Below are 15105 nucleotides of genomic sequence, written 5' to 3' on the forward strand. Positions count from 1 at the left end.
TGAAGATGCTATGGAAGCTCATTCACTAACTCACACATACATCCAACAGATACTGGCACATCAACCACACACTGGCTGCTACTCTAAGGTACTAAAGTTGCAATGTTAATAATCTGTGAAGTCATAGGTTTGATGTGAAGGTTATACATTTTTTCCTAATACTCACTAGGAAACTTAACTTCCTTTGTTGTTTCTTTGTTTTTGTTTTTGGAGACAGGGTTTTACTCTGTTGCCCAGGCTGGAGTGCAGTGGAGCGATCCTAGCTCACTGCAGCATTGAACTCCTGAGCTTGACAGCTCCTCCTGCCTCAGCCTCCCAAGCAACTGAGGCCACAACTGTGCTTCATTACACCTGGCTAATTTTTTTATTTTGTGTAGAGACAAGTCACTATGTTGCTCAGGCTAGTCTTGAACTGTTGGGCCCAAGAAATCCTCCCAAAGTGCTGGGATTACAGATGTGAGCCACCATGCTTGGCTGGAAACCTAACTTCTAATAAAAGCACATACCACAGAGAAAGACCTCTTGCAATACCGGTGGTTCACAGGTCAAACCCTGAACATACTTGGCTGAATTCAATGAGTTAACCTAATCTACGGCTAATCACTATCCTTGCCTCCAGGATAAAATCTGCACAGCAAACATCACTTTATAAAACTCCCGGCTGGGCACGGTGGCTCACGCCTGTAATCCCAACACTTTGGGAGGCCGAGGTGGGTGGATCACAAGGTCAGGAGTTCAAGGCCAGCCTGGCCAAGACGGTGAAATCCCATCTCTACTAAAAATAGAAAAACTAGCTGGGCACAATGGCAGGCGCCTGTAATCCCAGCTACTCAGGAGGCTGAGGCAGGAGAATCACTTGAACTCAGGCGGCAGAGGTTGCAGTGAGCTGAGATTACAACCACTGCACACCAGCCTGGGCGACAGAGTGAGACTCTGAGGGGAGGCAGAAAAAAAAAACAAACCTCTCCCAAATGTGATGCATTCAAAATGTGAGAAAGAAACCCAAATGAGAATCAACCCACGAAATGGCCATCTCAAATCTGTTGCTTTCATTTGAAACATTTCAAAAAACATAAAAATACGTTATGTTGCTGGGCACAGTGGCTCACGCCTGTAATTCCAGCACTTTGGGAGGTCAAAGCAGGTGGATTACGTTTGAGACCAACCTGACCAACATGGCGAAACCTCGTCTCTATTAAAATACAAAAATGAGCTGGGCACGGTGGTGGGCACCTGTAATCCCAGTTACTCGGGAGGCTGAGACATGAGAATAGCTTGAACCTAGGAGGTGGGGGTTGCAGTGAGCTGAGATCACACCATTGCCTTCCAGCCTGGGTGACAGAGCAAGAGTCCGTCTCAAAGAAAAAAAAAAAAAAGTTACATCAAAGGAATAATAAAAATTATGGCCACCTCAAATTCTGTGTGGTTACTGAGCATAAGGTATCTGCTAAAGAATGGCTGCGGCATCAAGACAAACAGCCACACAGCCAGGCACGCCTCGGCTGTCTCGGCCTCATGAGCCACAGGCACATACACGAGCTACCCAACCTCACAGAGCCCCATTTTCTCACTTCGTAAATGGGCTAACTCTGCCTTTCTCCTTGGGTTGATAAAGGCAAGAGTGCTTGTAAAAGTACTCTGCATCATCCCTGGCACAGGGGGACTCAGAAAGGCAGGTATTATCATCAGTCTTCACACAAACAAGTGACAGAAACATTTCTTGTGTAATTACACAGGCAATAGCGTTTCATCGGAATCAGAAAAATTCAAGATGTCTGGCCTAGGGGGTTCACTTTTGCCAGTCCATCTGCTGCAGACTCGACAGGCACCAAAGGCTGAGCAAGCCCAGCTGAGCACTGTAAGGAAAGCCCATCCTGAAAGGAGTGGCTCCAAGCGCAGCGGGCAGGGCAGGGGTTTGCACAGGGCCACAACAGGAAGGGGTGGTATGTACCGATCCACGAGCTCCTTTACTCCTTCCTTGTCAGGCACCAGAGACTGGTCCTGGTCATCTGCCAGCGGGGTCCCTGCCTGGCGGTAGATGCAGCGCACCGTGTAGCGCACTTCTGACCAGTAGTTCTGCAGCTGCTGAGGTTCCCGGTCCGCCTCTGCCGAAATTTCTCTGTGAGACAACACAGGAAGGTTAGAAACTCACCACAATCTGCTGCCCTTCCTCACCTAGCACACTGTCCTCAGAGGACCTCCCAGACTGTTGTACCTTGCCCAGCTCCCAGGAGCCGGCAATCAGGGTGATGGCATCCCCAGCACAGCTCCCAGGGTGCACTCTGCGTTAAGAGCTTAGCCACGGCCGGGCGCGGTGGCTCAAGCCTGTAATCCTAGCACTTTGGGAGGCCGAGACGGGCGGATCACGAGGTCAGGAGATCGAGACCATCCTGGCTAACACGACGAAACCCCGTCTCTACTAAAAAATACAAAAAACTAGCCGGGCGAGGTGGCGGGCGCCTGTAGTCCCAGCTACTCGGGAGGCTGAGGCAGGAGAATGGCGTAAACCTGGGAGGCGGAGCTTGCAGTGAGCTGAGATCCGGCCACTGCACTCCAGCCCGGGCGACAGAGCGAGACTCCGTCTAAAAAAAAAAGAGCTTAGCCACTGCACAGATGACAGGAGCATCTGTGGCTACCGTCCATAATAACGGTACCCACATCCCCACTGCTGATCTGGCCTTCACCTCCAAGGTACCTAATGGGCAGCCTTGCCCCCACCCTTTGGCCCCCACTTGGCTACATGCATTCCTTCCTGAGCCAGAGCACAGAGCATTTTTAGATCTGCTCCCGGGCCGGGCATGGTGGCTCATGCCTGTAATCCCAGCACTTTGGGAGGTGAAGACGGACTAATTGTTTGAGTCCAGGAGTTTGAGACCAGCCTGGGCAACATGGCAAAGCCCCATCCCTACAAAATACACATTAGCTCCACATGGTGGTGCGCACCTGTAGTCCCAGATACTGGGACTGAAGTGGGAGAATCACTCGAGCCTGGAAGGCGGAGGTTGTGGTGAGCCGAGATTACGCCACTGCCCTCCAGCCTGGAGGACAGAGCCAGACCCCATCTCAAAAAAAAAAAAGATGAGCTCCTGGGCTCTCCCCTCAGCCACTCAGCAGCAGCCAGTCAGGCCCACCCCCATCATTCCTCTCATTCACTGAGGCTGCTCTTAGATTCTGATTATTTAAGGACTCCTCCTCTTGTTGTGAGGATGCTTCCTAGTGCCAGTTCCTCAAGAGCGGGAGTTTTTGTCTTACTCATCTGGTTCTTTCTCACAATAGTGAAGCAATCGCCTTACTCTTGTTGCTGTCTGTCCCATTAGCCCAGTTTCTCGGTCCAGCTCCAATATGCAGGTCTGCACGTCACTGTGGACAGGTGTGAGCAACGTGGCACACACGTCACATACCTGCGCTCACTGCAGGCCTCGCACGAGCATGCGGTGTCCGAAGGCAGCGTCTGTGCACCCAGAGCGAGCCTCCCACCACTGCCGGCCTCCGGCTGGGAGCCACCAAGCGAGGAGTGAAGAAGAAAATCTTGGCTCTGCTTTAAAAAGAGAACAGAATAGACCAGTTATGTTAAAATGTTCAAGGCATCAATTTTTTATTAACTGCTCAGGAAAATGCCTTTAAAAAAAACTGTAAAACCTAGACATTGAAAAGAAACATCTTGGCTGGATGCAGTGGCTCACATTTGTAATGTCAGCACTTTGGGAGTCTGAGGTGGGTGGATCACTGGGTAACATGGTGAAACACCACTGCTACAAGAAATACAAAAAATAGACCAGGCGTGTCGGAGCCTGCCTGTAGTCCCAGCTACCCAGGAGGCTGAGGTGGGAGGATCACGTGAACCTGGGAAGTTGAGGCTATAGTGAGCCGTGATCATGCCCCACGGCACTTCTGCATGGGTGACAGAGACACTGTCACACAGACACATGCACACAAAAAGGAAACAATTCGGCTCGGCATGGTGATTCACACCTGTAATCCCACCACTTTGGGAAGCCAAGATGGGAGGACCACTTGAAGAGCCCAGACGTTTGAGACCAGCCTCGGTAACACAGCAAGACCTCGTCTCTATTTAAAGTTTTTTTTAAAGTATAAAAATCAATTGATATTAAATTTAAAAACGAACAGTTTTACTCCCAGTGTCCTAATCAGCACACATGATGATCACTTCAGTGGGCACCTCTGGTGCCCTTGGTCGCCTGAGACAGCACTTGGTAGAAACCTAGTGGCCTCTCTGAGCCTAACATCAAGCAGCTGGGGCAGAGGCCTCTCCGTCCTGGGGAATCCCATAGCCTGCACTGCCTGCTCTGACTGAGGAACAAGGAGGCTTAAGAGAACACTTGGCTGGGCACAATGGCTCACGCCTGTAATCCCAGCACTTTGGGAGGCCGAGGCAGGTGGATCACCTGAGGTCAGGAGTTCAAGACCAGCCTGACCCATGTGGTGAAACCCATCTCTTCTAAAAATATAAAAATTAGCCAGGCGTGGTGGTGCACACCTGTAATCTCAACTACTCAGGAGGCTGAGGCAGGAGAATCGCTTGAACCTGGGAGGCAGAGGTTGCAGTGAGCCAAGATTGCGCCACTGCACTCCAGCCTGAGAAACAGAGCGAGACTTTGTCTCAAAAAAAAAGAGAGAGAACACTGGGCAAAGACCTTCCTATGTCCCATGCCCAACAGTAAGCACCGAAAAGATTTCACCAACAACTAGAGAAACACAACATAACCTTAGGTTCCTCCTCCTGCTCAGTCACCCACCCATCCGGCACCGGGGCTCCTTCTAGAACAGGTCCTGAGAAGGACTCTGCTCCTTGAGAAAAGGGGCTCAGGTCTCAGAGCTGAGGGTGCCCACAGGGTGATGCAGGGTGCTAGAAAGGCTTCCCCAGGCTCACGATAGGGGCTGCCAGCTCCATAATCATTGCGTCCCCCTGATCCCCACAGCCTGAGGAAGAGAATCACAGCCACAAGAGAGACTTCCAGAAAGGAATTCACCTAAGTCATGAGTATTGCACTATTTCCACTCTGCTTTCCACAAGGAAAAGTGTGCTCTCCTTACCAACCCCTCCCCCAATCAAGCATGAAGCCACTGAGACAAGCCCTCAGAGAGACAGGTGGTGGCCTATGGCAAGGAGCCTGGGGCTCACCCTGGGCTGGACTTGGCCAGGTCTGTTCAGAGGCTCGCACCACCACAGTCTGCTGCTGAGCCAAGCACAAGGAAACTCCTAAGGGCCTGTGGTGGGTGCTGTGGAGTTGGGACACAAAGACACTGGTGCAGCCTTGCAGAAAACACCTGCAGCAGAAAAGCCTGAGCACTGCGAAGTGGGCAGAGGATTAAGACAGCAGGGGACCTAGCTCAGCTGCCACCAGCACACAGAAGGGCAAGAGCTTGTGTCATCCTGAAAGAATCCCACCCCAAACAGGCCCTGCTGGGAAGCTGACCCCAGAATTACACCCTGAGGGAAGGGGGGCAGAGTGTGGGATGGCAGTGGTAGGGGGAGGGGGGCAGGCTGGTTGTGCCACACAGTGACTCAACCAGACAGTCCAGCATGAAGTCCCTACCAAGGTCTCAGAAGTGCCCAAAGGTCTGAATGTTTTGCTCTGTTCTGAATGTTTGTGCTCCCGCCCGCCCCTGTTCATAAGTTGAAATTTTAACCCCTAAGGTAATGTATCAGAAGTGGGGACTTTAGGAAGTGATTAGGTCATGAGGACGGCGTCTTCGTGAATGGGATTAATGTCCTTTTATAAAGGAGGCCCCGGAGAGCTGTCACATCCTTCCACCACATGAGGACAGCGAGGGCACCAGCTATGAACCAACGCTCAGCCTTTCCCAGGCATCAATGTGCCAGCACCTTGATCTTAGACCTTCCAGCCCTCCAGACTATAAGATATAAATGTCCGCTGTTTATAAGCAGCCCAGCCCGTGGTATTTTGTTGCAGCAGCCTGAGCACACTACAGCAGTCTCCCCTAAGAAAGAGCCAGCAACCACTGGGCCACCCATTAGGACCACAGACCTAGTGCTAGTGGGCCAAAAAGAACCCGAGACAACCCAGAAGTGAACAAAGACCCCCAAGTCTCCACTCCAGAGCCCCTTCTCCATCCTGGAGGAACAGGGCAGGCATAAGGAGGCAGGACATACACCACCGCCCTCTGCCCGTGGGGACTCCTGCCACCACTTAACTTGAGGGAAAGAGGCTTTGGATTAATTAGATGAGACATTTAGGTTTCTTTTGTTTTTGGTTTTTTTTTGGAGACAGGGTCTCGCTCTATCACCCAGGCTGGAGTGCAGTGGTGCAATCTCGGCTCACTGCAACCTCCACCTCCCACGCTCAAGCAATCGTCTCACCTCAGCCTCCTGAGTAGCTGGGACCATAGGCGTGCGCCACCATGCCTGGCTAACTTTTTGTATTTTTGGTAGACACAGGGTTTCACTATGTTGATCAGGTTGGTCTTAAACTCCTGAGCTCAAGTGATCCACCTGCCTTCGTTTCCAAAAGTGCTATGATTACAGGTGTGAGCCAACATGCTCAGCCACATTTAGGTTTTTATGTAGACTGGACCTGAGTACCTGAAAATGAGGCTACTCCCATACCAAAAGTGGCTGGAAGGCCATGGATGGAGTTCTGATTGATGAGGCATGGTAGGACAAGGAGAGGGCAGTGGTAGAGGAGGCTGTTTCCTAAGCGGGTCCATTCCCTTCAACAAGCAAGGTTCCCAGTCTCCTCCATCCCACAGCCATCTAACAGCAAAGCTGTCCACTCCACCTCAATCCTAAATACCTCCACAATCCACCCATTCTTCCTCCACTGCTTCTAACCCAGTCTAAGCCATCATCACCTACCTCTTGCCTGCACAGCTGCACTGCCGCTCTCTAGTGGCACACCTATTTCCACATGTACCTGCTAATCATCCATTCTCCAGGCAGCGGCAGAGTGAGATCACAGAGCTCCCAACATAAAACCTCTGTTCTCCCTGTAATCCCAGCACTTTGGGAGGCCGAGACGGGCATCCCGGCTAACATGGTAAAACCCCGTCTCTACTAAAAAATACAAAAAACTAGCTGGGCGAGGTGGCAGGCGCCTGTAGTCCCAGCTACTTGGGAGGTTGAGGCAGGAGAATGGTGTAAACCCGGGAGGCGGAGCTTGCAGTGAGCCGAGATCCGGCCACTGCACTCCAGCCTGGGTGACAGAGCGAGACTCTGTCTCAAAAAAAAAAAAAAAAAAACCTCTGTTCTCCTTAGGAGCAAACACTGTATCACTCCTCTGTTAACACAGAGGAGCAAACACTGTATTTCTTACCACAGCTTTCAAGGTTGCTCAGGTCAAAGTTCTGCTTTTAAGTCACTGCCCTTGCTCCCTTTGACTCGTACCCTTAGCCCATGAGCCTCTGAATGGCTTCTGGTAGACTGTAGAGTGCTGTCCCATTAGGTAGGCCTCAGTAAAAAGATCACCTACTCAGGGAGGCTAGTTGAGCCAACTGACTTTTTGGCCTCTCAACTCCAAATCCACCTTCTTCACCACACTTACAACGAAGGAGCTGCACCCTATCAACATTTCTCCTCTGCCAGCAGGTAGGTACAATGTGTGGTCGTGTGGGTGGAAGGTGCTACAGGGACACTGAAGAAGGGGTCTCCCTCCAGGTTCCTGTGCTTTTCTCATCTTGCTCTTACCCCGAGGCAGCTCCTCGTCAGTGGTGTGCAGTGGTCTCCAAGACTGAGACACAAGCACTCTCCAGCACTCAGTCCCAGCCTGCAGGACCTCAGGGAGCCTCTCTGCTACCCAGTGGGGCATAACAATACCCCCTCCATGTCAGGGCCTCTTCCAAGTTTGTTCCTTTCTCGAGTCCCGTCCCTAAGCTCCCGTCAGTGGCTGCTCCCTAGATCTGCCCTGGCCATACTCTTTAGCGTTCACTTTACAGATCTGGGTGGCTGACCTCTTGCTACTTGTTAATTACTTTGAGTTGCACTCTTCTTGCCCAGGCTGAAGTGCAATGCTGTGATCTCAGCTCACTGCAGCCTCCGCCTCCTGGGTTCAAACGATTCTCCTGTCTCAGCCCCAAGTAGCTGGGATTACGGGAGCCCACCACCACGCCTGGCTAATTTCTGTATTTTTAGTAGAGACGGGGGTTTCACCACGTTGGCCAGGCTGGTCTCCCAACTCCTGACCTCAGGTGATCCACCTGCCTCAGCCTCCCAAGGTGCTGATTACAGGCGTGAGCCACCACATCCCACCACTTGTTAATTATTCTTTATGTTAAACACGTGCTTGTTCTGACTATGGGTGCAGTGCCCATCTCCTGAGCTCTGGCTTCCCCATCAACCTAAACATCCCAGTTAATCCCTATTAAACTGCTATCTGAAATCCTGGTGTTCTACTCGCGTTCTTGTTTTTTTATCTGTCTTCAACACTGGAAAATCAGTTCATGAGAGCCAGAACCTATCTACTCGCTCACTATGGTACATCAGCACCTATGATGATGGCTGGAATGCAGTACACTCAGAAGAGCAATCAGGAACTTGAAAGTAACATTTCCTGGAGAGGAGATGAAGGTAAGTCTTAAAACAGGGTACATGATGACTACATATTAAATCCTTAAATGTGTCCCATTATAGCACTAACAATATGCAGATTTAACCTCAGTCATGTTTCACCCAAGTCTAACACAATTTAAAAGAAAAATAACAAAATCCAACTATTAACAATGTAAAATTCACAATGTCCAGCATCCAGAAACAAAACCAAAAGCAGGACAATGGCTTTTCCTCCTTCTTAAGAGTCAATCTATAGAACCATCCCCCAGGCCAGGTGTGGTGGCTCACGCTTGTAATCCCAGCACTTTCAGAGGATAAAGCAAGTGGATCACTTGAGGTCAGGAGTTCGAGACCAGCCTGACCAAGATGGCAAAACCCCGTCTCTACTAAAAATACAAAATTTGGCCAGGCATGGAGGTACAAGCCTGCAATCCCAGCCACTCGAGAGGCTGAGGCAGGAGAATCGTTTGAACCGAGGAAGGGGAGGTTGCAGTGAGACTAGATTGTGCCATTGCTAGATCGTGCCATTGCACTCCAGCCTGGGTGACAGAGAGAGACACTATCTCAAAAAAGAAAGAGAGAGAGAGAGAGAAAAAGAGGGAGGGAGGGAGGGAGACAAATTCCCCAGGCCGGGCATGATGGCTCACGCCTGTAATCCCAGCACTTTGGGAGGCAGAGGCAGGCAGATCACCTGAGGTCAGGAGTTTGAGAGCAGCCTGGCCAACATGATGAAACCCCATCTCTACTAAAAATACAAAAATTAGCTGGGCAGGGTGGCACGCGCCTGTAATCCCAGCTACTCAGGAGGCTGAAGCAGGAGAACCATTTGAACCCAGGAGGCATAGGTTGCAGTGAGCCGAGATCGCACCACTGCACTCCAGCCTGGGTGACAGAGCGAGGACTCCATCTCAAAAAAATAAAAAAGAAAAAAAGAAACAGATTCCCCAAAAAACAGAGAAGATACAACTAACAGTCAAGAATCTAAAATTGGCAATTATAAAGAAATTCCATATGTTCAAGAAACAGAGGAAAAATAAACACGATGGGAAGAGGAACTGAAGATGTCAATAAATAAATAAATAAAATGAAACTTCTGAAGCTGAGAAATAAGATATAAAAGAAAAAAATACACTAAATAGACTTGGCAGATTAAGCAGATCAGAACACCAATAAACCTGAACACAGGCAATAAAAATAATCCAGGCCAGGCACGGTGTCTCACGCCTATAATCCCAGCACTTTGGGAGGCCAAGGTGGGTGGATCACCTGAGGTCAGGAGTTCGAGACCAGTCTGACCAACATGGTGAAACCCCATCTCTACTAAAAAATACAAAAATTGGCCAGGCGCGGTAGCGCACACCTGTAATCCCAGCACTTTGGGAGGACGAGGGTGGGCGGATTACCTGAGGTCAGGAGTTCGAAACCAGCCTGACCAACATGGAAAAACCCTGTCCCTACTAAAAATACAAAATTAGCTGGGCGTGGTGGCACATGCCCGTAATCCCAGCTACTCAGGAGGTTGAGGCAGGAGAATCACTTGAACCCGGGAGGCAGAGGCTGCAGTGAGCCGAGATCACACCATTGCATTCCAACCTGGGCAACAAGAGTGAAACTTCATCTCAAAAAAAAAGCCGGACATGGTGGCAGGCACCTGTAATCACAGCTACCTGGGAGGCTGAGGCAGGAGAATCACTTGAACCCGGGAGGCGGAGGCTGTAGTGAGCCGAGATCATACCACTGCACTCCAGCCTGGGCAACAGAGCAAGACTCTGTCTCGAAATTAATTAATTAATTAATTAAATAATCCAAAATGAAGCACAGAAAAGACTGAAAAAATGGACAAAGCATTTGTAGGACAAACTCAAGATGTCTAACATCCCAGAAAAAAAGATGACTATGTGAAGAAATACTTGAAATATTTCTAAATTTGATGAAACTATAAACTCACACACATAAGGCCACACTCACTACAAGTTCAATTAACCCAAAGCACACTAAACACAAAGCAAAGCACAGAGGCCCGTCACCGTCAAATTGCTGAAAACCAGTGATAAAGTGCAAATCTCAGAAGCAGAGGAACGAGTCACCACCTTATACATGCAGGAGCAAAGATAAGGATGACAACATGTTTCTCCTCACAAACTGGGGAGGCCAGGAAAGAAATGACCAACAACCTCAAATTCCAAACAGAAATATCTTTTTAAAACAAAGGCAAAATAAAAGCTTTCAAACAGAAGCTTCCTTGGCCTACAGGAAATGTTAAAGGCAGTTCTTGAGATAGAGAAAAAATAATACCAAATGAAAAGTGAATCTACACAAAGGAATGGAGAGCACCACACGTGATAAAGATGTGGGTCAAGAACTTATAAGGTCTTTTTAAAAAGATAATTAGCTATTTAAAGCAAGGGGAAAAAAAAAAACCCACCACAATGTATGCTGAGGTGTATAATACATGTAAGAAAAATACACGACTACATTAGCACCAGAAATGGTGGTGCTCCAAGTGTACTACTGTGAGGTACTTACACTATATATGAAGTGGTATACTATTCTTTGAGAGTAGAGGCTGAAAAGTGGAAGCCATAGCTAAAAAATTATAAAACAAAGAAAAAGAAATATAGGTAGTAAGGTCAACAGGAGACAAAATGAAAGAATTTAAAATATTCATAGGCCGGACGCGGTGGCTCACACCTGTCATTCCAGCACTTTGGGAGGGCGAGGCAGGTGGATCGCGAGGTCAGGAGATCGAGATTAGCCTGGCCAAGATGGTGAAACCCCGCCTCTACTAAAAATAAAAAAATTCGCTGGATGCAGTGGTGGGTGCCTGTAATCCCAGCTACGTAGGAGGTTGAGGCAGGAGAATCACTTGAACCCGAGAGGCAGAGGCTGCAGTGAGCTAAGATGGCGCTACTGCACTCCAGCCTGGGCGCAGAGTGAGACTCTGTCTCAAAAAAATAATAATAATAAAATAAAACAAAAAAAAAATACTTCTGACCAACACACGGATCAAAAAATACTCATTTTTAAAAAAAATTTTAAAGATGAGATGGAGTCTCAGTCTGTCGCCCAGGCTCGAGTGCAGTGGCGCAATCTCAGTTCACTGCAACCTCCGCCTCCCGGGTTCATGCAATTCTCCTGCCTCAGCCTCCTGAGTAGCTGGGATTACAGACACATGCCACCACACCCGGCTAATGTTTATATTTTAGTAGAGACGGGGTTTCTTCGTGTTGCTCAGGCTGGTCTCAAACTCCTGAGCTTGGGTAATCCGCCTACCTCAGCCTCCCTAAGTGCTAGGGTTACAGGCGAGAGCCACCACGCCCAGACACTTAAAATATTCAATTCATTGGACGGGCATGGTGGCTCACACCTGTAATCCCAGCACTTTGGGAGGCTGAGGAAGGCAGATCACGAGGTCAGGAGATCGAGATCATCCTGGCTAACACAATGAAACTCTGTCTCTACTAAAAATACAAAAACAAAATTAGCCAGGCATGGTGCGGGCGCCTATAGTCCCAGCTACTCGGGAGGCTGAGGTGGGAGAATGGCATGAAACCTGGGAGTTGGAGCTTGCAGTGAGCAGAGATCGCGCCACTGCACTCTAGCCTGGATGACAGAGTGAGACCCCGTTTCAAAAAAATTCAATTCATTTAAAAGAAGAGTAACAAATAACAGATGGGAAAAATAGGAGAAAAAATGCAAGATGGTATGTTTAAACCCAAACAGATCAATAATTACATTAAAGGGAAAGAGTGTAAATACTACAATTATTAGCAGAGAAGGTCAGACTGGTCTTTAAAAAAGCAAGAGCTCCTAAGCTACAGGAGATGATAAAGAGGTTAAAAAGAAAGGTTGGGAAGACATATTCCTTGTACACACTAATCAAAAAAGGCTAGGTGGCTCTCAGTATAAGACAAAATTTGCTTCACAACAAGGAGTATCAGTAACAACAAAGAGGGAGATGATGATGCTGATGATGATGACGGTGGCATTAATTCAACAATTAGAAATAACAGTGCTAAATAGTAAATACTTTAACAACAAAGCTCAAAATACATAAAGTAGAAATTGAAAGAAATATATCATCCATAGTTACATTTAGAAGTTTCAGTTGGGCGTGGTGGCTCACGCCTTAACCCAAGCACTTTGGGAGGCTGAGGCAGGCAGACTGCCCAAGCTCAGGAGTTCAAGACCAGCCTGGGCAACACCATCTCTACTAAAACACAAACATTAGTAGGGCATGGTGACGTGCACGTGTAATCCCAGCTACTCAGAAGGCTGAGGCAGGAGAATTGCTTGAACCCAGGAGGCAGAGGTTGCAGTGAACTGAGATCACGCCACTGCACTCCAGCCTGGGCACAGAGTGAGACTCTGTCTAAAAAAATAAAATAGGCCAAGCACAGTGGCTCGCACCTGTAATCCCAGCACTTTGGGAGGCCGAGGCGGGCAGATCACGAGGTCAGGAGATCAAGACCATCCTGGCCAACATGGTGAAACCCCATCTCTACAAAAAATACAAAAATTAGCTGGGCGTGGTGGCGCACGCCTGTAGTACCAGCTACTTGGGAGACTGAAGCAGGAGAATTGCTTGAACCCGGGAGGCAGAGGTTGCAGCGAGCCAACATTGCACAACTGCACTCCAGCCCGGTGACAGAGAGGTGCTCCGTCTCAAAAAAACAATAAAAAATAAAATAAAAACATACTTCTGAACAAAACATGGGTCAATGAACAAATCATAAAGGCAATTATAAAATATTTTGAGTAGAATGAAAACCATTACATATCAGAATTTGTGGGATGCAGCTAAAGGAATGCTTAGACAGAAATTTATAGATCCTGTGTGATTGGTGCAAATTTTAAAAGAAATGTATAAAATTAAACACATTAGAAAAGAAGAAAGGTCTCAGATAAAACAATGTAAACTTCCACCTTAAGAAACCAAAACAGGCTGGTACAAATGCAGTGCTGTTGATAACTAACTGTTCACAACCACTACAGATTTCTTTGTTCCTTCTTGACTCCCACTGCTTCGTTTGACTGCTCTTAAAAATAAATAAATAAATAAAAAATAAGAGGAATGAAATTAATAAAGAGCAAAATTAACAAAAAAGAAAATGGAAAAGCAATTAAAACAAAACGTGGTTCTTTGAAAAGATCAGTTAAATTATCTAGCCAGTCTTAGGGGGAAAAAAGACAAAACTCAAAAAACTGGTATCACGAATAAAAAGAAGAGGGAAGCAATCACTACAGATTCTATGGAAATTAAGAAGATAATAAATATCCTGAACAACTTTATGTCACAACATTTAATATAAAATGGGCAACTTTCCTTAAAGACAAAAACTAGCACAGTTCACTAACAAAGAAACAGATAACCTCTATCAAACAAACTGAACTTGTAGTTCAAAATCTTCCCAATAAAGCAACTTCAGACCAAGATAGCTTTACTGGTGAATCCTCCCAAACACTTAAGGTAGAAATAATGCCAATTTTACACAAACTTTTCCTTTCCGGAAAATCAAAGAGAAAATACATCCTAGCTCATTTTATTAACGAAGTATTAGCCTAACATCAAAACCACACAAAGACATGAGACAAGAAATTTATAGACTAATATCCTTCATGAACATAGACACAATAATCCTTAACAAAACATAAGTAAATCCAATCCAGCAACCTAGCAAAAAGATAATACATCACAATCAAATATGGGTTATCCCAGGAATGCAAGGTTTTCCAACATTTTGAAAATCACTATAATTTATTTCATTAACTAAAAAGGAAAACTGTTATCATCTCAACAGATGTAGAGAGTATGACAAAAGTCAGTATCTATTCATAATGATAATTCTTAGCAAACTAAAAATGTAAGTAAATTTCCTCAATCTGATCTATACTACATGATAAAAGACAAAATGCTTTCCCCTAAGATCATGAGAAAGAGAAGGATGCCTACTCACACCACTCCTATTCAGTCTCACATAGGAAGACCTGGTCAGTGGAATTGTGCAAGAAAAAATGAAGACATACAGACTGCAAAGGGAGAAACACATTATGTGTAGACGACATGATCATCTACATAGAAAATTTTAAGGAAGGCCGGGTGCAGTGGCTCAGGCCTGTAATCCCAGCACTTTGGGAGGCTGACGCACATGGATCACGAGGCCAGGAGTTCAAGACCAGCCTGTCAACATGGTGCAACTCCATCTCTACTAAAAATACAAAAATTAGCTGGGCACGGTGGTGTGCACCTGTAATCCCACTACTCGGGGGGCTGAGAGGCAAGAGAATTGCTTGAACTGGGACCCAAGAGGCAGAGGTTGCAGTAAGCCGAGATCATGCCACTACACTCCAGCCTGGGCTACAAAGTGAGACTCTGTTTCAAAAGGGGGAAAAAAAGGCCAGGCATGGTGGCTCACACCTGTAATCCCAACACTTTGGGAGGCCAAGGAGGGAGGATCACCTGAGGTCGGGAGTTTGAGACCAGCCTGACTAAAATGGAGAAACCCTGTCTCTACTAAAAATAGCTGGGCATGGTGGCACATGACTGTAATCCCAGCTACTCGGGAGGCTGAGGCAGG

At 47.4% G+C, this 15105-nt stretch overlaps 1 protein-coding gene across 5 annotated transcripts in view; it reads right to left on the reverse strand.

Annotated features, from left to right (window-relative positions):
• Positions 1-15105, reverse strand: part of FAM193A (family with sequence similarity 193, member A) — a 150766-nt gene that overhangs the window by 112059 nt on the left and 23602 nt on the right. For 3 of the 5 annotated variants that reach the window (XM_011936751.1, XM_011936752.1, XM_011936750.1), the window contains exons 1-2: positions 3253-3359; positions 1952-2119 (exon numbers count right to left, since the gene is read on the reverse strand). In XM_011936751.1, coding sequence (XP_011792141.1) covers positions 1952-2119; positions 3253-3314 — 230 coding nt within the window. In that variant the 5' untranslated portion in view covers positions 3315-3359. Of the gene's footprint in view, positions 1-1951; positions 2120-3252; positions 3360-3401; positions 3539-15105 lie in introns of those variants that run through there. The other 2 variants (XM_011936753.1, XM_011936749.1) reach the window with 2 other exon arrangements.

This window comes from Colobus angolensis, unplaced genomic scaffold (assembly GCF_000951035.1).
Source record: "Colobus angolensis palliatus isolate OR3802 unplaced genomic scaffold, Cang.pa_1.0 Scaffold157, whole genome shotgun sequence".
Classification (NCBI taxonomy): domain Eukaryota; kingdom Metazoa; phylum Chordata; class Mammalia; order Primates; family Cercopithecidae; genus Colobus; species Colobus angolensis.